Below are 24,041 nucleotides of genomic sequence, written 5' to 3' on the forward strand. Positions count from 1 at the left end.
GTCGGCCCAGTTCTCCAGGAACCCGAAACCCTCCTTACTACACCAGCTCCTCAGCCACTCGTTAACTTCCCTAATCTCCCGCTGCCTCTCTGGTGTGGCTCGAGGTACAGGTAGTATTTCGGAAAATATTACCTTGGAGGTCCTAGTCCTCAACTTAGCGCCTAAGTCCCTGAAATCGTTTAGGACTCTCCGTCTTCCTCTGCCTATGTCATTGGTACCCACGTGTACCATGACAGCTGGGTCTTCCCCAGCCCCACCCAATAATCTGTCCACCCGATCCGCTATGTGCCGAACCCGAGCGCCCGGCAAACAACAGACTGTTCGGCGCACACGGTCTTGGTCACAGATTACACTGTCTGCCCTTCTAATAATTGAGTCCCCTACCACCAGCACCTGTCTTTGATTTCCCTTTCTCCCAGCCTCACTGGAGGAGTTCTTCCCCTGGCAGCTAGGGGCGCCGGTCACACACGCGGGGGGTCCGTGTCCGCGCCTCCGGGGGCGTGCGCTCGCTCCCTAGACCCTCACAGGCTAGCGAGGTAGTACTACGTCGCTCTGTCTGTGAGGGGCTGACTGACGACGTAAATAGTCGTGCGGCAGTCGGCAAGTGGTTAAGATGACAACACCCTGTCTGGTAGGGTAGCAGTTGGAACAAAAAGATCCCACCCCTGCCACAAAGGGACAGGATATTACAACATTCATAGGTCTTCTTTTCAAACTAAAATAATGTGGAACTTTCTGTACTGCTCTGAAACTAAACCTTTATTGTATTTTTGAATGTAATAATTTATCCCCTCAATCATGATTTTTATTCAAGATATGTTTATTTTTTCATTTCATGTTTCCTCTGGTTTAAGGGATGCCAGACTTGTACATCACCTGTCCCACCTGCTGCACACCATTATTACTTTGTATCTTCATTGTAAAATATAAAGAATACTTTGTAGCTCTTTTGTGACTTCTGGTTTTCATGTCTTACGTCATTCACTTGTATTGAGTGATTAGCATTACAAAGGGCAGGGATGCCTGAAATGTTGCTGGGTTCTATTGGAATTTAATTTTGTATAATTGTTTTTTGGTCAAGTTTTTCTGAAGTATTTTGATGTAGCACCCTCCTAGACAGGTGCTAGGTAAAAGCATGTATTTTTGCTCCTGCTGCTTATCAGGGGAGCTGATCTGTAAGTTTTGCCTGTCACATGTTTCCAGGTGTGATTCACTGGGTCTGAGGGAGTGTCCCCACTGTATTCAATGAGGGAGCTTGTTGGACAGTGGAGGAAACCCAGCCAGTGACACATCCGGATTCATGGAAGTCCCAGTGGGAAGGCATGTGGCAATGCATCCTGGGATTGGCCATAAATAGGGCGGGAGCATGTTACAGGGCGCTTTTGGTGGATGCAAAGTCGCAGGAGGAGGTGGATGGCTCTCTCTCTCCTCCTGCAGAGTGAGGAAGGTGGTTCAGGCGGTTGGCCTAGGGACCAGGAGTGGAGCTGGGCTGCAGAGGATCCAGTGTGCTGACCAATGGAGCTGTTGGGCAGAGGACTTTGGGAAAATCAGTGTCCTGAGTACCAGGGGATCTGCCTAGGGGTCTGCCTGGGGGAGGGGACCACTCCAGAGAGGTCAGGGGATCAGGGAGCCAGCTCACTTAGTGTGTTACAGTAAAGGGGGTGCCTTGTAGTGAACCCTGAAGATTAGGAACAAAGGGGGTGCCAGGAAGGGCCCTGAAGTTTTTAAGCAACTAGTTCAGTTGCCTCAGAGTACAGATTACCTCAGAGAATTACTTCAGTTGTGCGTCAGTTAGTGACAGACTGAAACCAGCGGCCTAGCCGTGACTAGCTCAATTTCAGTGTTACCCAGCGTTACTCAGCTTTAACCAGCATTTACTCAAGTTGTCCCTGCCTATTGTGCATCCTTTTGCTCAGTAGGAGTATCCCACTCATCCCTTCTCCTATCCAGGTTCCTAATAAAACATAAAAAACAAAGAAACTGGACTGTTTCTTGTCTGAGGTAAAAACACTTGGAAAAAACCAGATTGTTCTACTGTTGCCAATGGTAACCCAGGGGGACCCGTAACCAGCAGCTCCCTTGGGAGTAGTGCTACATTATATTAAGTTTGCCTTATTTTTCAACTCGGGTGGTACATTGGGCTCCTTTTCACAAATCTATTTTGATGTATTTACAGCCTATTGATAAAATTATAGTTTCTCTTTACCTTTGTTACAGTTTTATATGCATTTTTAGTTTCATTATGAGCCTTTAATTGTAGGTTTGTATGTATTTTTAAAATCATATATACGTTAAATTGAATTACAATACAACTAACTCACCTTTATTGGTATCAGTATCTATGTGTTTCATATTTTTACCAAAGATTCACCCAATTTTTTATTTATATGAAAACATTGATAAATAGACCACATAGTTTCCCTTTTAACCCTTCTTGCAACTCTTGACTACTTGTGTGTAATGAGCATTATTAGTTTAATTAAGACCCTTTAACAGTATGGTTGTATGTCTTTGTATCCATTAGTATGGGGAACAGCAAGACTTTCTGTGGAGACTGGCACGGTCCTACAGTGATATGAATGTGCTTACGGATGATTTAACAGAGAAGAAAACCTTTGCCTTAGATGGTGAGTTTTTTTTCACTTTATTTTTTGATAAAGTAATAATGCAGTATAAGGCATGCAAGCCAATACAACACTGTGAATACAGCAAAAAGTAAATATGATCACAGTCAAGAATAGCTGCCAAACCATTTACACATATGATTCATCCAACATATACAGTGCCTTGCAAAACTATTCACCCCCTTGGCATTTTTTATTGTGTTTTGTTGCCTCACAACCTCAAATTAACATGGACTGTTTGAGGATTTGCATAATTTAATTTACAGAACATGCCCTCAACTTTAAAGAGTTTTTTTTATATATTTTTTTATTGTGATGCAAACAACAAATGGGACAAAATAACAGAAAAAGTCTATGTGCATAACTATTCATCCCTAAATTCAATATTTGTAGAGCCACTTTTTGCGGCAATCACAGCTCCAAGTCGCTTTGGATAAATCTCTATGAGGTTGCCACATCTTACCACTGGGATTTTTGCCCATTCCTCCTTGCAAAACTGCTCCTTCAAGTTGGATGGTTTGCGCTTGTGTACAGCAATCTTTAAGTCTGACCACAGATTTTTTTATTGGATTGAGGACTGGGCTTTGACTAGGCCATTCCAACACATTTACAGGTTTCCCGTTAAACCACTCAAGTGTTGCTTTAGCAGTGTGTTGGGGTTCATTGTCCTGCTGGAAGGGGAACCTCCATCCTAGCCTCAAATCACACACAGAGTGGTACAGGTTTTGCTCAAGAATATCCCTGTATTTAGCACCATCCATTTTTCCCTCAACTCTGACCAGTTTCCCAGTCCTGGCTGCTGAAAAACATCCTCACAGCATGATGCTACCACCACCATGTTTGGTGTTCTTTGGGTGATGGGATGTGTTGAGTTTGCACCAGACATTGCGTTTTATTTGATGGCTGAAAAGTTCAATTATAGTCTCATCAGACCAGAGCACCTTCCTCCATACATTTTATGTCTCCCACATACCTTTTCGCAAACTCAAAACGTGCCATTTTGTTTTTTTGCTGAAAGTGATGGCTTTCTTCGGCCCCTCTACCATAAAGCCCAACTCTATGGAGCGTACTGCTCATTGTCCTCCTATGTACAAATACTCCAGTCTCTGCTGTGGAACTCTGTAGCTCCTCCCGGGTTATCTTAGGTCTCTGTGCTGCCTCTCTGAATAATGCCCTCCTTGCCCGGTCCGTGAGTTTTGATGGGCGGCCGTCTCTTGGCAGGTTTGCTGTTGTGCCATGTTCTTTCCATTTGGTTATGATAGATTTGATGGTGCTCCTGGGGATCATCAAAGATTTGGATATTTTTTTATAACCTAACCATGACTTGTACTTTTCAACAACATGGTCTCTTACTCGTTTGGAGAGTTCCTTGGTCTTCATGGCAGTGTTTGGTTAGTGGTGCCTCTTGCTTGGGTGTTGCAGCCTCTGAGGCCTTTCAGAAAAGGTGTGTATATGTAATGACAGATCATGTGACACTTAGATTGCACACAGGTGGGCATTGTTTCACTAATCATGCGACTTCTGAAGGTAATTGGTTGCACCAGAGCTTTATATGGGCTTCATAACAAAGGGGGTGAATACATACGCACATGCCAATTTTCTGTTTCTAAAAAAGTTTTATGTATATATTTTTCTCATTTCACTTTACCAACTTAGACTATTGTGTTCTGATCCATCACATAAAATTCAGATTCACAAAACATTGAACTCAAGGCTGTAAAGTAACAATATAGGTAAAAAGTCAAGGAGGGTTCTTCACCCTACTCTACTTCATAAGTTTTGGGAATGTCCCTCTATCTCTACCTTCTGGGATAAACTGATTCTCTTTGTCTCCCGCCTGGTGAACTGTACTCTCCCTAAGGATGTCTATGCTTTGCTCTTTGGCCACTTGGACATACAACTCAGTACTATACCTTCCCACCGCAGGGCCTCCCTGCTACACTTTAAACCCTGGCTCTCCACTTGTTATATGATTGCTCGCAGAGCCATATTAAAACACTGGATTGACGCCTCTCCACCCACTCTCGCGGAAATTAGAGCGGATCTTCTTGCACTCTGGAACATCTGGACGCGTCTATGTGCTCTCACCGGCACTCTTCCAAACATCTGAAAAAGTGGGATGGACTCAGACCAGACTCTGGCCTTTTTCTACCGCCCCCTGCCACAGGGGATCTACATACTCAGCTATCGTACTCGCTGCTCACTACCTAGCCCTTACACATTCCGATTGAAATGACTGGTTGATGCTTTTGACTGGGAACTACACACTACTTTGATGTTACCTTATTGCATGTATGTATTTTCCTAGTATTGACAGCGACATGACTCCATATATTGCTTTTAATATTGCTTTTAACATGTGTTACATCCTACTTAACATATTCCATACTCCTGGTCCTTTCAAGCACTTCTACCCCCCCTACCCTCCCCACCTCTCTTACCCTTGTCTACCCCCCCCTACCCCCCCCCCCACCCTTACTTGTGGTTGCATGTCTGGCCCTTTGGGGCCGGGCCCATGTACACTGTGGTACTTTTTGTTCTAGAAAAGAAATGTTTGAGACTTGTTCCTCACCTTGCTAAGTTTTTCAGGTGCTGGATTTCCTCTGCCATTTTTTGAGTTGTTGCACTGTATATTGCACTATCGTATCTCTGTATTGCATTTGATAAGTCTCAATAAAATGTTGTTAAAAAAAAAAAAAAAAAAAAAAGTCAAGGAGGGTGAATACTTTTTCAAGTCACTGTAAGAGTCAGCAAAAAAAAGTTAATTGGTATATTGCACTGACTTTCATACTGCAGGGGGTGACTTTGCTCTTCTTCTGTAAATCCTAGCCCACCACACTGTCACAATCTGTGCTAATATGGTTCCTGGCCATGCCCAGTTGCAGGTTGTGGGGCAGTAAAACTGCGGCTCAACTGCCTGTTTAATTGCCCCTCGCTTGCCTGTGTAAATGAGGCCTTTGACAGCTAAATTATTAATTTGCGACCATAGCTGCTGCAAATATAAATTTGATACATTGCATTTTTTTTTATAATGGATCTTATTGAGTAGATCAAGATACACATGCATATGTTGTCCAACATCAACATGTTAAAAAGACTGTACTAAATAGGTTGAAACATGATGTAGTAGTGTCATCACTTTAAGGTGTTTTCTGCTTTTCCTTTTTTAGTAATAAGGTGCATGAAATGAACAAGAAAAAAATAGGCAGCGGTTCGGTTCAGTTACAAAGTTGGTACAATGAACATCTTTGATTTAAATTAATACAATGTGAGAATTTTTTTTTTTTTTTTTTTCATTTAATATTTGACCGTGGCACCATATATAAAATTACATAAGGAAGAACAATATTTAGAGTTCTCGTATTCAAGCTTTAATTACTAAGGCTTCAGTAGATGTCCAATTTAGGACTATACTTTTTTGGGCTTAAAAAAAGTAGAAGGCATTTGAAAAAAGAACAGATTTATGAAAGCTGTCTTGGCAACACCAGAGTCCATATCACAAAAGATACCACCTTAGATTGCAGTTATTGATGAAAACGTTATTGGAAATAAATTTGGCGACACCTGAGCAGAATGGGTAGAGTTTGGAACATTCCTATGTAAAATGTCTCCATCAGATACTTTGCATTTATGACATTGAATGTGCCATTTGCCTATGTTGTGCAGGTGGGCAGAAATTAAATATGTCTTATAGAAGTACTGTGGTTGGATGAGTTGATCTCTCACAGATATAACTATGCTAAAATAAGAATTAGAAAATTATTTCCAGTCTTGGTCACTTGGGTCTGGAAAATCTGCAGTTCCATTGTTATTGTACTTGGGACAGGTTGGAGGGTTTAGCCTGCATTTGGATACCTTAGATAATGGAGATCAGTTGCCTATGATTTGGCTGGAGAAAAAACATAAAAGGTTGAAAGACTCCATAACATACGCCAAGTTGGAGATATTAAAAAGGCCAGGTGGCCAAGCATGTATCCAGACCTAAACCCTATTGAGCATCTGTGGGTTATCCTCAAACAGAAGGTGGAGGAGTGCAAGGTCTCTAACATCCACCAGCTCTGTGATGTCATCATGGAGAAGTGGAAGAGGACTCCAGTGGCAACCTGTGAAGCTCTGGTGAACTCCATGCCCAAGAGGGTTAGGGCAGTGCTGGAAAATAATGGTGGCCACACAAAATATTGACACTTTGGGTCCAATTTGGACATTTTAGCTTAGAGGTATACTCACTTTTGTTGCCAGCGGTTTAGACATGGCTGTGTGTTGAGTTATTTTGAGGGGACAGCAAATTTACACTGTTATACAAGCTGTACACTCACTACTTTACATTGTAGCAAAGTGTCATTTCTTCAGTGTTGTCACATGAAAATAAAATATTTACAAAAATGTGAGGGGTGTACTCACTTTTGTGAGATACTGTATGTATTTTATCCCTAACAAACCCTAGTTACCTTAATTTTACCAACATCATTTTTACACTGGATGCATGTTCGTATTTGTTCATTTTATGGTAACCTCTTCGCTTAAGTGTCACTAAAGGCAAAACTTTTTTTTATCATTTTGGATAGAGTAATGATGGATTATAACCCATCAGGTTTTTTTTTTTTTTTTTGCCATTTCTGATTCACTGGCGAGATTTCCCTTCCCTTCCAGTCCCATAGCCAAAATAGGAAATTATAGGAAATCCTTCTAAAGTAAGGGAATCCTGCTGTGACACCATGGTCACCACAACTAGTGTCCCTATTGGAAGATATCCCTGCTATTCCTATTCCGGGGACAACCCAAAATTTGGGTTTTTTTGTTTTTTTTTACGTTTATTTACCGTTATAACCGTAAACAAGACAAATAGAGCACAGATAACAATAAAAATTCACAAGTGTTCTATTCTCTCTCCAGATACATACATATTCGCCAGCACACCATGGATCTTGCACAGCAGTCCGAAGAAAGAAAGTTTTTATTGCAAAAGGATCACATCAGGATAGCATTTATCCTGATGTATGTATCTGCGATAGATCCAGTGTTCAGCTGGTGGTCGCTGCAGCACCCACAACAGATGTGCCTATTTCCAGGAAGGTGTGCAATGGGAATATGAACCTTTCTATTCTCTCTCCACTCTACAAAAAACTAAAGAAGATTTTTGCCTTTAGTGACAATTAAAAGGAGAAATATGGCCAAAGCTTGCTTTGGCTGTATTTCTGCTGTGAATTGGCTGAAAACGGGTCACAGGAGTGCAGAACGAACTACACTCCTGTGACCCATTTTCAGCCGATGGCTCTGCTCAGAGCGGAGAGGAGAACTGAGCAATCAGCAGTGTTTGATTGCTCATTCTCACTGCAGAGGCAGCGGGGGACAGATGCAGCATCGAATCGATGCTGCATCCACCTAGGTGAGTATAAGGTTTCTTTTTTTTTTAAAAACCCATACTTCTCTAACTTGTAAATAACTTTACCAGAAACATAATTGGTTGTGACGCCACTGTGGGCGGAGACTTTGCCAGATGGCCACTCCCCGGCTATATAAAAACGGGCAGAGAGTGGAGCTGGCACAGTGATGGGAGACAGTGCAGGAGGAGAACTGGGTCGGTGGCGGAGAAGACTGGAGGAAGAAGACTGAGGGGAGAAGACCGGAGTAGGATTTTTAATAAAATACTTGTCTAAACCGTCTCTTGTTTTGTACACTGCCTTTTTTTGGGGTGAATGGGTAGGTTACTACTCATTCACATTAGAGGTTTGGGATCTGGGGGCCTCCAGATTCCTTTAAGCACCCTGCCCACAGATCCCCACAACCACCACCCCGGGTTGTCTGGAGGAGGCCCTTATCCCCATCAACATGGGGATAAGGTACTTTGGGGTGGGGGGCACAGAGCCACCCCTGCCCCAAAGCTCCCACACCCCCCATGTTGAGGACATGTGGCCTGGTATAGTACAGGAAGGGGGGGGGCACTTACTCATCCCACTCCTTTTCCTGACCTGCCGGGCTGAATGCTTGGATAAGGGTCTGGTATGGATTATGGGGGGGACCCCACATCGTTTTTTATTTTTTAAATTTTGGTATGGGTTTCCCCTTCAAGATCCTCAAAGCCTAGGTCGCAGCACAAGTCGGATCATGATTTTCTGACTTGAATGCGACTTCTATTCAAATCAGTGGACTGAAATTCGGGTCAGTTAGGAAGGCTCTCATAGGGAACCATGGATTTTGACATGTCAAAAAAAACCGCTTGATGTGGCTTAATGCTGTATCTTAATTTTTACAAGCATTTGGCGTTGAAAATAAAATGCCGGTAAACTACAATCCTGAACACGATTTATCTGCTTTCAAAAAAACGTCAGGAAACTCAACTGCCTCTAAACTACAAAAAACGACTGAGTGTGCATGTACGCATTGAGGAGAGTTCAAGGGCTGCTGAAAAAATCACCCAACTACTACTAAACGTGAGTTTAGCAGCTGCAGTGTACATGAGGCCTTAGAGCTACAGGTCTTCAATTGGCAATGCTTGTTCTCCCTGCTAAGAAAAAAGAAATCAATCAAGCAATGCTTTAGGTTTCAAAGTTAAAAGTAATTTCTGTAATCAAAAAGTATGGTGAAATGCTTAGTTTATTTTTGTAAGATAATTCTTTTGTTAGAAAAAATGACCACTTTTGTAGATTAAATATTTTCCATGCAGTGTGTCAGCTTTTAATGGAGAGTTATCTGACTCTGTCTGCAGGGAAAGAAGAAGCTGAGCTTGCACTTCAGAAAGGAGGCCCGAGTGCTGAGTGCCACAAATGGTATGTGTCTTTTTGTGGGAGAGGAGATTCTTAGTGCTTTCCCTTCTTTAGACATAACACAGCCCTGCATACAAGACTATTCAAGTTCTGACCACACAGATTTCTTTATTTTTCTTTTTTCTAGGATTTACTAGTTGGTTAGCAGACAACACGTACAGATAGTGTGTTTTTACTTTTCTAGGTCACATTCTTTGTTGGTGTGTGCTGTAGATGAAAATATGTCTTTGTGATTACACAAGTGCTATACTTCAACCTAGTTGTTGGCATGGGTGCCTAATGCAAACAAGGAATTCTGTGCTTCAATCAGTTTACACATTTATCGAATGGCTCTGTTCTTTGGTTAATGACCAAACTGATTATTGGTCATGATCCATCTAATGTAGTTATAACTGGAGAATATCATATATTTTTTCCATAGCCATATAAAATAGCACGCTGATGTTTACTGTTTACTATTGTACCATATTCTTCAATACTTCACAGGGGTCAGTGTACCATTGCTAAATGCTTTCTGAGCTTAGTCCTGTGTTTTCTATACATGTTCTAGCCATTTGCATGGTGCTTTGGGGCACACAGAAATGAAGTGGATACATGTTCTTGGCTTTTTTTTAGTGAATTAATAAGCATTTTCTCTTTTGTTCATTGATGGACACAGCGCTTGATCTTCTTAATTATTCAGTTATACTGCCCCCTACACGAGTAGGACACTAGGCAGAAAAAGAACTTGACGATGCCTATGGGCAGATGGACCTATACTCCCCCCTCTCTGCTATATGTACCCAGTTTTTTTCTGCCTAGTCAGGAGTAAGGACCTAGTCCCTTGATGGGATCTCTGGTCCTAGCAATTTTTTCTTTTTAGATAGATTTTTTTCTCCTGGGGTTTTCCTGCGAGATCTACAATCAACTAACAGGCTGGATAATCTAGATCCATTGTTCACCCCAGTCTGGCCAGTGCGCGCGCAGACCTCCGCTCCATGCTAGGTCAGCCGCGACATAGCCTTACCAGATGGGGGCTGGCCTGCGAGTTAAACGCCTTGCGAGGTCACGGCCTGTGTCGCATCGTTACTCCTGGCCGACAGCCCCCCATTTCGATAGTGAGCAGGTTCTGTCTGAAGCAGTGCCCACCTTGTCCTGGTATGGTGAGTAGCTATCCTCCCTCTTCCCCTGGAGGGTTTTAGGGTGGACCCACGCCCCTCCCTGGGACAGTCGGACCCCCGGGTTCCCTTCTTTCCCGTTAGGGCCCCCTCTTGAGCCTAATGGTTCTGTGGGTCATCTATTCCCCCCCTCTCTGCCCCCCATCCCCCCTCCACCTATATTGGGGACGTATGGTGGGGTCTGGATACCTCCTGGGGTTGGTCCAGCTTGCTGTACTGGTGATGGTGGGGGGGGGGGGTGCGCTGACGGCGACCAGGTGATAGGCTGTGGGGGGGAGGCTGTACCTGGTGGGGGGCCCCTCTTCCTGCTCTGTGTCTTGCCTGGGCCCAGGGATCCCATTTTGTTGTAGCTTATTTTCTGTATAGGCTGGCCGCCATGTTTGTGTCGCCGCGGCTCCATTTTACATTAGTCCGACATTGAAATGAATGGCAACCATTACTGTGGATCCCTTCTGGGTGGCCATTTTAGCTGGGCAACCCCTCCTTATCCCCTGGTGCTGACTCTTTACTTTCTGGACGCTGCATGTGGGGTGCTTTAATCCTGGTACTGCCGGCGACTGCCTGGTGGGGTCCTCTCCCTTTCTCTTCTGCAGGATCGGGGGTTGCTGTGTGGCTGGCAGCCGGGTGGGGTTACCAGCATGGTGAGGTTGTCCTTTGGCAGTGTCTTTTTACACTTTTGTAGGGTACCCTTATTCCTCATGGGGTCCTTGGAGCACATTTCCCCACCTGCCCCCCTTTTAGAATCTGCGGGGCCCTCCGGGTCCCAACCATCTATTGATGCACTGACGACGGTCCTGGAGTCCTTTTTGTCCTGGGTGGAGGTGGATTTTGGGTGGCGGGGTAGTAGAAAGCCTCCCTCACCTTCCCCTGCTTCTGAATCTGATCTGGCCGCCTTGGACAGAGCCCACTTTGAGGGGTCTGCAGCCTTGCGCCCTGAGTTCTCAGATTGTGAGGATGATTCCTTACATAGTTACATATAGTTACATAGTAGGTGAGGTTGAATAAAGACCATAGTCCATCCAGTTCAACCTGTGTAGGTATGTGTGGCCGTAATCATCTCTCATAACCCTGAATGTTTTTCTCCTTGAGATGTACGTCTAAGAGTCTTTTAAAAGCCACCATACTTCCCACAGAAACCACCTCTTGTGGTAGAGAATTCCACAATCTTGTAGCCCTGAAAATAAAGAACCCCCCACGTTGCCTGAGGTTAAAACGCTTCTCCTCCAATCGCATTGTATGCCCCCGAGTCCTCATGCAATCCTTTCGACTGAATAGCTTTTTTTCTATGCTGAGATCACCATTGAGATATTTATAAATTGCTATCATGTCCCCTCTCAGGCGTCTCTTCTCCAGGGAGAATAAATCAAGCAATTGCAGCTGCTCTTCATAATTAAGGTCCTCCAATCCCCTAATTAGTTTAGTTGCCCTTCTCTGGACTCTCTCCAGCTCCAACACATCCCTCCTGAGGACTGGCAACCAGAACTGGACAGAATACCCCAGATGCGGTCGGACCAGAGTTTTATAAAGTGGAAGGATTATAGTCTTATCTCTGGAATACATCCCTTTTTTTATGCATGCTAATATTCTGCCGGCTTTGGCAGCTGCCGCTTGACATTGTATGCTATTGCCTAGTCTATCCTCTACCAAGACTCCCAGATCTTTTTCCATTTTTGATTCCCCCAAAGGTTCCCCCCCCCCCCTAAAGTGTATTGTGCTTTTATGTTTTTAGTCCCCAAGTGCAAAACCTTACACTTCATCTGCAAAAACTGATATAGAACTACTGATCCCGTCCTCAATGCTGTTTATGAATACATTGAACAAGGTTGGTCCCAGGACTGAGCCTTGGGTGACCCCACTTACCACCTCAGACCAGCCTGAGTATGCGCTATTTATTACCACCCTTTGGACACGCCCTTTAAGCCAGTTCCGTATCCAAGAGCAAACCCTGCGGTCGCTGCCTTTATTTTATAAATTAAGCGCTTGTGGGGAACTGTATCAAACGCCTTAGCGAAATCCAGGTACACCACATCCACTGGTCTCCCCCTATCTAGCTCACAGCTCACCTCCTCATAGAATGTTAAGAGATTGGTTTGACAAGAACGCCCATTTGTAAACCCGTGCTGATTACTGCTGATGATGTTGTCTTTTGCAAACTCTACGATAGAGTCCCTTATCATCCCCTCCAGAAGTTTACATACTATTGATGTTAGACTGACAGGCCTATAATTTCCCGGGACTTGCCTCTGCCCTTTTTTGAATATCGGTACCACATTTGCTTTCCTCCAATCCCCTGGTACATTTCCTGTCATAATACTGTCAGCAAAGATCACGAACAGTGATCTAGATATAACCTTACTAAGTTCTTTGAGTACTCTTGGATGTACGCCATCCGGGCCTGGTGATTTGTGTTAATTTTATCCAGCCTTTTCCTGATTTCACCCTCTGTTAGCCATAGCGGCAAGTCCTGTGTATTTCTACTAACCATACAATCATGGTCAGTGTACCCATCCTTTTCATGTGTAAAGACTGACGAGAAAAAAGCGTTCAGCACGGTTGCTTTTTCAGTGTCCTCTGTAACTATCCGCCCATCATCGTTAATTATGTGTGCAACATGCTCTGCCCTAGTTTTTTTGCTGTTGATATATTTAAAGAATTTCTTTGGGTTCTTTTTACTATCCTCCACTATTTGTCTCTCAAAGTTGATTTTAGCCATTTTGATTTCGTATTTACTTTTCTTATTTGCCTCCTTGTATTGCTCAAAAGCCGATACTGTGCCCTCTGATTTATATTTCTTGAAGGCCATTTTTTTTCCCCTAATAAGTTTTTTAACATTACGGTTTAGCCAGCCAGGTTTGGCTTTGTCTCTTCTAAACGTATTTCCCATAGGAATGCACTGCGAGATGCATTTGTTTAATATGTTCCTAAAGCATTCCCATTTCTCCTCCGTGGTCAGTGTTCCCAGGGTTTGGTCCCAGTTTACCCTTTCCATCATTGAGCACAATTTGGGAAAGTTTGCCCTTGTGAAGTTTAGGGTTCTTATGTTCCCCTCTTGCCTTGTTATATTGTTATTTAAGCTAAATGTGATCATCCTGTGATCGCTAGAGCCCAGGTTGTCCTGGACTCCTACCTCAGAGATTAGGTCTGGGTCATTAGTGATCAATAGATCCAGGACTGCATTTTCTCTAGTAGGAGAATCCACCAACTGAGACATGTAGTTGTCCTGTAACGTTTCCATGAATAGACTGGCCTTCTGTAAGTGTGTAGTCCCTTCTTCCCAATCAATGTCGGGATAATTGAAGTCCCCCAATATGATGACTGATCCCAGTTTTGCCACTTTACCCAACAGTGATATAAATTCCAGCTCTACCTCCTCCCTTTTGGTTGGGTGGCCTATAGCAAACCCCCTCTTATCCTGTAGCCGCGCACGAAAAATCACTGGTGGACCCACTAATTGTGTCTGTGCGTGAGACTTTATAAATGGAGGATGCAGCTGAAGCTGTGGTGTAGGCACCGGTTCCCTTTGGCATTCACAAGCCGTCTAGAGCAGCAAAGGTTTTCCGTTTCCTTCCTATTTTGACAGATTTGACGCAAAAAAATGGGAGCAGCCAAAACGTCCCTTTGTGGTCCCTAAGCGATTCGCAATGAGGTACCCCTCCTTAAGAAGTTAGCTTTTCCACCAGTGGTGGATCCCCCGGGTTCCAGGTTGAATAAGGCAACCGTGATTCTGGTTGAATAATCACCGGCTTTTAAGGATCCGGCTGACAGAAAGGCAGAAGCTGTGGCCCGCAGTATCACTGTGGCTGGCTCGGTACTCAGACTGGTCTTCACCATTGCCCCAGTGTCACAAACTCTGACCGAGTGGGCTAAGCTTTTACGCTGTCACCTGGAGGTTGAGCAGCTCCCCCCTCTTAAAAAAAAAAAAAAAAAAAAAAGCCCTAACTGATCTTCCATTTCAAGTTGATCACCTGTTTGGAGCATCTCTGGATGATATAATTAAGAGTCTCACAGGTGGGGAAGAGCACCTTTTTTCCGCAGGCTAGTAAGGGTAAGAAACCTTGTCACAGATGTGGCCCGTCCTTCTCGGCTCACAGGAAGTTTTTTCGTCCCTCAGGATCGGCTGAAAAAGGTTCAAGGCCTCTTCGGGAGGATCCAAGCGATCTTGGTCTGGCAAGTCCAAAGCGGATTTCTCCAGACCCACAGACAAAGCTCTTTCTGCATGAAGGTGTGCCCTCACCTGTGCCTAGGCTTGGGGGACGTCTTAGCTGGTTTCTGGACCCGTGGACCTCCTTGGTGCAAGACAAGTGGGTCTATGAAGTGATAGTCTGGCTACAAGATCGAGTTTTGTTCTTACCCTCTGGAGCGGTTCTTTCCTTCCAATGTGCGCCTGTCCCCGGACCGCTTGCAAGCCCTCTTCAGGGCGGCGCCAGGCCTGTTGCTTCAAGGGGTAATTGTTCCGGTTCCAAATCCGGAATGTTTTCAGGGGTTTTATTCAAACCTGTTCACGGTCCCGAAGAAAGAAGGCAAGGTGCGTCCAGAAATTGTGCTGGTACAGAAATTCAGAATGTAGTCTATTCGCACAGTAGTGGCATCCTTGCATCAGGGGGATATTCTTGCCTCTATCGACATCAAGGACGCTTTACATACACATTCCAAAATTTGTCTGTCACCAACTCTTCCTCCGCTTTGCCATGAGAAAGGAGCATTATCAGTTTGTGGCGTTACCCTTTGGTCTCGCCTCTGTTCCTCGGGTCTTCACAAAGGTGTTGGCTCCAGGGCTGGCGTTATGTCAGGGAGGGACCGCAGTGCTGGGCTACCTGGATGACCTTCTCTTGTGAGCAGAGACTCCTACTGCTTTGATTGACAACGTGGACATCACTATACATACTCTGAGGGAGTTCGGCTGCCCTCTGAATTACCAGAAGTCTGCTCTGGTTCCTTCCACAAAACTGGACTATCTGGGTCTGATTCCGCACTCTGCTGTAACCAGAGTGTTCCTTGCTCTGGACAAACTCCAGAAGTTGCATGCTGCAATTCATCTATTGCTGTTCAGCAGGTGGTCATCCCTCCGGATTTACTTGAGGGTGCTGGGCCTGATGGTTTCTACCTACGAAGCGGTCCTGTTTGCAAAGTTCCATACAAGGTCCCTGCAAAGGAAGATCTTGGCCAAATGGGACAAGTGTTCAAAGTCTCTGGACAATCAAATCCAGCTGAGCCGAAAAACAAAAGGGTCTCTGATCTGGTGGCTTCGCTCTCTAGTTTTTCGCCAGGGCAAATCTTTTCTCCCTGCTGTATTGGACAATGATCACCACGAATGCCTGTCTGTCCAGGTGGGGAGGTGTCCTGGGTCGGAACTCCGCTAAGGGAGCTTGGCCACTGGAGGAGTTCAGACTCCCGATCAATGTCCTGGAACTCTGAGCGATCATGCTGTGCCTAAATCACTGGTATGATTGCCTACACGGGTGTCCGGTGCAAATCCAATCGGACAATCTTACGGCCGTGGCTTATGTCAATCACCAGGGTGGAACAAAAAGTGTATTGGCAGCTCTGGAGGTAGCCGGCATTCTTCGTTGTGCAGAACGTTTTGTTCTGGCCCTCTCTGCCATACACATTCCAGGGGTGGAAAATTGGCAGGCGGATTATCTCTGTCGGCAGGCCCTGGACCAAGGGGAGTGGTCCCTTCATCCAGAGATGTTTCATCTGCTGTGTCTCCGGTGGATCTGTTGGCATCTCGGCTTAACCGGAAGGTGCACAGGTTTGTGGTACGGTCACAACAGACGCGCTGGTGGCCCCCTGGGGCTAGTATCGTCTGATTTACAACTGGTACGTCGACCTGGTGACCATCTCTCAGGGACGATCTGCTGTCCCAAGTGCCATTCTTCCCTCCTGTTTTACAGTCGCTGGCTTTGACGGCTTGGCTGTTGAAAGCCAGGTACTGAAGGATAGAGGTTTGTCTGGGTCGGTGATTCCTACACTACTTAAAGCTAGGAAGTCTACTTCTAGGAAGATCTAACATCGTACGTGGAAAGCATACGTTTCGTGGTGCGAGTCGCTTGGTGTTCACGCTCACTCTTTTTCTGTGGCTATGGTCTTGACCTTCCTTCAATGGGGGGTTGAGCAGAAATTGGCCTTGAGTACCATTAAGGACCAGGTGTCGGCCTTATTGGTCTTTTCAATGACCCTTGGCCGCACACTCCCTAGTGTGTACTTTTATTCAGGGGGTTTGACATTTGACTCCACCAGTGCGGTCCCCACTACCACCTTGGGATCTCAACTTGGTACTTTCAGTTCTTCAGACGCCTCCCTTTGAAAATATTCTGGAGATTCCCCTGCTTACGCTATCCCAGAAGGTGGCCTTTTTGGGGACAATCACCTCTGCGCGCAGGGTGTCGTAATTGGCGGGGTTGTCTTGTCGTTCCCCCTATTTGGTGGTTCACAAAGATAGATAAAATGGTACTTCGCCCCTGTCTGTCATTCCGTCCAAAGGTTGTCTCGGATTTCAATCTGAATGAGGACATTGTGTTGCCTTTCCTGTGTCCCAGGCCAAAACTTCCTAAGGAAATTGCGTGGCATTCCCTGGATGTGGTTCAGGCTCTCCGGGTGTACCTGGCAGCTACTTTTAGGAAGTAAACTCACTATTTGTACTCACGGATGGGCCTCGGAAAGGACTATCTGCTTCATCTACGACCATTTCTAGATAGATTAGACAGACGTTGACTCAGGCCTATTCGATTAAAGGACAGGTTCCCTCTTTCCCTGTGAAGGCGCACTCTACGCGGGCGCTCAGTGCTTCTTGGGCCTTCCATCAGCAGGCGTCAGTAACACAGGTGTGCAAGGTGGCTACTTGGTCGTCGGTGCACACTTCACAAAATGTTATAAAGTGGATGTGTTAGCATTTGTGAATGCCTCTTTTGGCCGCAAGGTTTTGCAGGCTGCTGTTTAGGGTGCTTGCTCCCTCTTTGGGGGTGTAATGTGGGCTCCAGTTATTTTGGTTGAGCTTCTGTTACCTGGTTGACTACGGTTTAGCCTTGGGAATTTTTTCTTGCTGTTCCCACCCCTCATGTTTGACACTGCTTTGGGACTTCCCAATGGTTAATAAGATCAGGAGCTGTGTCCGTCAGTGAACGAAAGAGAAAATGGGATTTCTCTTTCGTTCATTAACGGACACAGCGCTCCATAAATCATAACTTGTGGGTTTTATTGCATCCTCCAGGAGTAGGACTAGGCAGAAAAAAAACACCTTGCTACGCCCATGTGCCGTCCTCAGCTGGTATATAACCCCCCTCTCTGCTCTAGGTAATCAGTTTTAATCTGTCTAGTCAGGAATAAGGACCTAGGCTCCCGGCTGGGATCTCTGGTCCTAGCAATTTTCTCCTTACTTACATCTTTTTTTTTTTTATTTTCTCTACAATCAACTGCCGGTGACTGGCTAGATAACCTAGATTCAGTGCCCCCCCCCCCAGCCCAGCCAGCGAGCGCGTGCAGACCGCAGCTACACACTTGGTCGGCTGTGAAATAGCCTCACAGACAGCTGGCCGTGAGTTAAATGTCTTGCAGGGTCGCATACGACCAGGCTTGGGTCTGAGTCACAGCGGTCCCTTGGTCGACAGCTCCCCTACTCCGGTGCGAGGAGTTCTGTCTGTAGCATTACCCACACCATGGAAAGGTAAGTACAGCCCCCCCCCTCTCCCCTTTTGGTGTTTTTTTGGGGTGGACCTGGGTAACATCCAGGGACGGTTGGACCTGCCTTCAGGTTCCCTCCTCCCATCCTTAATTCCCTCACTGAGTTGGGCTTCCTTCACTCCCATTCCTTCCTGTCTGGACCTAGAGTCTATTGGGAGTCCCAGGGCAGAGAATGCAGCAGAGACCCCTGGGGTCTCACCCGCTATCCCTACTCTGTAAGAGTCCTGAGATGGTGTGTGTCCCACCCTGGTAGTCTGGAAGGGGTCAGAGTGTAGGAGAGCCCTAGGTGCATGCCCTGCTTTTTGGGTATAGTGAAGGGGGGGTCCTAGTGCAGAGGCCGGTGCAGAGTGCACAGCGGAGTCTCCTCTAAATGTGCATCCTACCTTCAGGAGGGGGGCCCCTTGCAGAGGGTGCAGAAAAGGTCCTGGCAGCATGCTTCAGTGTTTGTGGCTAATGGTGGCCATTTTACCTTAATCTGGCTGGTCTGCGATTGGCGACCATGTTTGTGTAGCCGGATAATGTCACGGGGGCCATTTTCCCTTAGTCTAGGAGATGCTGGAAACAACTAAAGCCTCGTGGGGATGCCAAAGCTACTCCTTCCTATTCCTCCTTCCTGTGCCCATGACATTTGAACAGCATTCATGATGATGCTGGGTTTGAATTATCGGCGCTCCTCTTGTCGGTAGGGTGAGTTTTTGGGGGTCCCTGTTATCTCTCTCTCTCTCTGCTGATAGGTACTCTGAGCCTTGAGAGGATCCTTTAGTGGTGCCAAAAGATAATTTTTTAACTGCAAGGTCCCCCTGATCCTTCTGATACTGAGGATGATTCCTCCATGGTCGCAGCAGCGAATGAAAAACCGCTGGTAGATGCACTTATCAATGCAGTGCGTGAGACTTTAAAGATGGAGGATGCGGCTGATGTAGCCACGGACGTGGCTGTGTTGTTTGGTACACATACGTCGTATCGTACTCCATAGGTGTTTCCTTGTATCCCTTATTTTGACAGTTTTTCCTGTAAGGAATGAGAACAACCAAAATTATCCTTTGTAGTCCCCAAATGTTTTGCTGTAGGTTACCCTTTTAAAGAGTCACTTTTAGAAAAGTGGACTAGTCCACCAGTGGTAGACCCTCCGGTTTCTAGGTTGAATAAAGCAAACATGACCCCTAGTAGAGTAATCTCCATCCTTTGAGGACCCGGCTGACAGGAAAACGGAGGCTGTGGCACGCAGCATGTTTACTATCGCTGGTTCCGAATTACGGCCGGGCTGTGCCAGGTGCCCCAAGCTCATTTTCTGCTTACAGCTTTGAGGCTGCTTGCAGCATGCCCACTGATGGTGCCCAAGTTGGCATTCTGGAGTCACATTTTCTGCTGTTGCAGTCTATTCAGTACTTAAAGTCTTCTTTAGCTCCGTCAGTGTGGCTGAATTATCTGCCCTTTTGGCTCAGGTCTATACAATGATCATTTAAGACTTTATGGCTGGCTGAAATGAGCCAGTTTACTTACTGTGATTGCAGATCTCACATGTGTTCTTCTTCCATGCCCTCTCCTGCAGATCCTATAGCTCAATTGTCCATGGCCTTAGTGACTCTTCTGAGCCATCAGCCTCAGAGACCTTGACTAATTTTGAGTCACTCCATTCTTTGAGCTTACCCCTGAGTAGTCGTGGTCTACTGCTTTTTTCCCAAATAAAAGCAAACAATTTTCGGCTCTTATTGATGCAGTGCATACAGTATCTCACAAAAGGTGAGTACACCTCTCCACATTTTTGTAAGTATTTTATTATATCTTTCCATTTGACAACACTGAAGAAATGACACTTTGCTACAATGTAAAGTAGTGAGTGTACAGCTTGTATAACAGTGTAAATTTGCTGTCCCCTCAAAATAACTCAACACACAGCCATTAATGTTTTTTAACCGCTGGCAACAAAAGTGAGTACACCCCTAAGTGGAAATGTCCAAATTGGGCCCAAAGTGTCAATATTTTGTGTGGCCACCATTATTTTCCAGCACTGCCTTAACCCTCTTGGGCATGGAGTTCACCAGAGCTTCACAGGTTGCCACTGGAGTCCTCTTCCACTCCTCCATGATGCCACCACTGAGCTGGTGGATGTTAGAGACCTTGCGCTCCTCTATCTTCCATTTGAGGATGCCCCACAGATGCTTAATAGGGTTTAGGTCTGGAGACATGCTTGGCCAGACCTTTTACCCTCAGCTTTTTTTGCAATGCAGTCGTCTTGGAGGTGTGTTTGGGGTCGTTATCATGTTGGAATACTGCCCTGCGGCCCAGTCTCCGAAGGGAAGGGGATCAAGCTCTGCTTCGGCATGTCACCGTACATGTTGGCGTTCATGGTTCCCTCAATGAACTGTAGCTTCCCAGTGTCGGCAGCACCCATGCAGCCCCAGACCATGACACTCCCACCACCATGCTTGACTGTAGGCAAGACTTACTTGTCCTTGTACTACTCACCTGGTTGCTGCCACACACGCATTGACACCATCTGAGCCATATACGTTTATCTTGGTCTCATCAGACCACAGCACATGGTTCCAGTAATCCAGTTTGTTTTTCTTCAGCAAACTGTTTGCGTGCTTTCTTATGCATGATCTTTAGAAGAGGCTTCCTTCTGGGATGACAGCCATGCAGACCAATTTGATGCAGTGTGCAGCATATGGTTTGAGCACTGACAAGCTGACCCCCACCCCTTTAACCTCTGCAACAATGCTGGCAGCACTCATATATCCATTTCCCAAAGACAACCTCTGGATATGACGCTGAGCACATGCACGCAACTTCTTTGGTCAACCATAGCAAGGCCTGTTCTGAGTGGAACCTGTCCTGTTAAACCACTGTATGGTCTTTGCCACGCGCTACAGCTCAGTTTCAGGACCTTGGCAATCTTCTTATAGCCTAGGTCATCTTTATGTAGAGCAACAATTCTTTTTTTCAGATCCTCAGAGAAGTCTTTGCCATGAGGTGCCATGGTGAACTTCCAGTGACCAGTATGAGAGAGGGAGAGCGATAACACCAAATTTAATACACCTGCTCTCCATGCGCACTTGAGACCTTGTAACACTAACGAGTCACGTGACACCAGGGAGGGAAAATGGCTAATTGGGCCCAATTTGGACATTTTCACTTAGGGGTGTACTCGCTTATGTTGCCAGCGGTTTAGACATTAATGTCTTTGTGTTGAGTTATTTTGCGGTGACAGCAAATTTACACTGTTATACAAGCTGTACACTCGCTACTTTACATTGTAGCAAAGTGTAATTTTTTCAGTGTTGTCATATGAAAAGAGAAAATAAAATATTTACAAAAATGTGAGGGGTGTACTCACTTTTGTGAGATACTGTATCTCCTGAATCTAGACCAAGAATGGGCAAACGGCGGCCCGGCGGACCTTTTAATCCGGCCCCCGGAGCGCTAGCTAATTTATTCATTTACAGTGGCGGCCGGTCCTAGGCTTGAGCAAAGGGTGGACCCGGGGCGCAGAGCAGTGCGCCCCGAGCCCACCCATTGTGTGACAATAGCGAATGAAAATTCGCTATTATCACATGGATTCTCTTCCTGGCCAATCAGGAAGCGGGTCTAATACCCGCTTCCTGATTGGCCGCAAGGCAAACCCCATGCCATTGGCCTAGGAGGAGGCGGGAGGACTCGAGGAGACGCCGGCGGACTGAGGAGAAGCCGCCGCTGCTGCTGCAGGTAAGTGCACTGGTCTCGGGGGTGGCACACTGCATTTAAGGGGGCACCCACTCCGTTCTCTGCATTGAAGGGGGCACGCACGCTGGTCTCTGCATTGAAGGGGGCACGCACGCTGGTCTCTGCATTGAAGGGGGCACGCACGCTGGTCTCTGCATTGAAGGGGGCACGCACGCTGGTCTCTGCATTGAAGGGGGCACACATGCTGTCTCTGCATTGAAGGGGGGCACACACGCTGGTCTCTGCATTGAAGGGGGCACGCACGCTGGTCTCTGCATTGAAGGGGGCACGCACGCTGGTCTCTGCATTGAAGGGGGCACGCACGCTGGTCTCTGCATTGAAGGGGGCACGCACGCTGGTCTCTGCATTGAAGGGGGCACGCATGCTGTCTCTGCATTGAAGGGGGGCAGGCACGCTGGTCTCTGCATTGAAGGGGGCACGCACGCTGGTCTCTGCATTGAAGGGGGCACGCACGCTGGTCTCTGCATTGAAGGGGGCACGCACGCTGGTCTCTGCATTGAAGGGGGCACGCACGCTGGTCTCTGCATTGAAGGGGGCACGCACGCTGGTCTCTGCATTGAAGGGGGCACGCATGCTGGTCTCTGCATTGAAGGGGGCTTGCACGCTGGTCTCTGCATTGAAGGGGGCACGCACGTTGGTCTCTGCAATGAAGGGGGCACGCACGCTGGTCTCTGCATTGAAGGGGGCACGCACGCTGGTCTCTGCATTGAAGAGGGCATGCACGCTGGTCTCTGCATTGAAAGGGGGCACGCACGCTGGTCTCTGCATTGAAAGGGGGCATGCACGATGGTCTCTGCATTGAAAGGGGGCATGCACGATGGTCTCTGCATTGAAAGGGGGCATGCACGATGGTCTCTGCATTGAAAGGGGGCACGCATGATGGTCTCTGCATTGAAAGGGGGCACGCACGATGGTCTCTGCATTGAAAGGGGGCACGCAGGTCACTGCATTGAAAGGGGGCACGCTGGTCACTGTGTATTGAAAGGGGGCACGCGGGTCACTGTGTATTGAAAGGGGGCACGCTGGTCACTATGTATTGAAAGGGGGCACGCTGGTCACTGTGTATTGAAAGGGGGCACGCTGGTCTCTCTGCATTGAAAGGGGGCACGCTGGTCTCTCTGCATTGAAAGGGGGCACGCTGGTCTTTCTGCATTGAAAGGGGGCAGGCTGGTCACTGCATTAAAAGGGGGCACACTGGTCACTGCATTGAAAGGGGGCACACTATACCTTAATTACTGAAGGCCCCTTTCACACTTTTGTGACCTCAAAGTCACGCAATTTTTTACAGCATTTTTTGCCATCTACTCTTGGTCCGGCCCCCGGGTCCAATATATGAACCCATTGCGGCCCTCGAGTCAAAAAGTTTGCCCACCCCTGATCTAGACGATAAGCCTTTTGCTTTTATCAGTGCTGTCTCCAACCTTCGGTTGTTTAAAACTCCTATAGCCACAAAGACTTTTCTTTTGCACTTACTTTTCCAACTTTCCTCTATGGAAATTGGAAGCATCCTAAGGTATTTTCTCTCCGCACCTCTGGGCTGCCAGCATTCTTGTTTGGAACAATTAGATCTGGGCTCTGGAAAGACTGATTAGTTTATCTTCAGGAACCAGAGCTGTTGACTCTGGAATCTGGCTGTGGATTTGGAAGTTCTTTCTTCCCATCTTTTGGAGGATTCCCTTTTGGGTTGGAGAAGAGCACTAGGCACCCTGTTGGTGTGGAGGACTTGGACATTGAAGGAGTCTCTTCCTCCTAATCAACATCTTGGAGCTTCAACTGATTTGGCTGATATTACAGCATTAAAGTATACTACTGGAGGGTCATTTGATCCAGGATTAGTTGAGGAGTGCCACTGTGGTAGTGTACATCCAATCGGGTAGAAATCAAAAGTCTTGCAGTGTCAAGAGAGAGGCAGATTAGATCCTTTCTAGGGCAGAACTTCATTTTCTAGCCTTGGCAGCCATGTACATTCAACGTGTAGACAATTGTCAGGCAGATTTCCTCAGCCAGCAGCTGAAACAGGCAAGTGGATGATGCTGAATGTGGACCCTCCACATTCCGCAATGATCTGGACGGGCTGGTCTCTGGGTCCG

The 24,041-nt window shown here is 46.4% G+C and overlaps 1 protein-coding gene across 1 annotated transcript in view; it reads left to right on the top strand.

Moving 5' to 3' along the window:
• RMDN3 (regulator of microtubule dynamics 3) overlaps positions 1-24,041 on the top strand; it is a 192,988-nt gene that overhangs the window by 80,429 nt on the left and 88,518 nt on the right. Inside the window, exons 6-7 of the mRNA XM_082275613.1 lie at positions 2,525-2,627; positions 9,331-9,391. Coding sequence (XP_082131739.1) covers positions 2,525-2,627; positions 9,331-9,391 — 164 coding nt within the window. The remainder of the gene's footprint in view (positions 1-2,524; positions 2,628-9,330; positions 9,392-24,041) is intronic.

Source organism: Pelophylax lessonae (assembly GCF_965119305.1).
Source record: "Pelophylax lessonae genome assembly, chromosome: 13".
Lineage (NCBI taxonomy): Eukaryota > Metazoa > Chordata > Amphibia > Anura > Ranidae > Pelophylax > Pelophylax lessonae.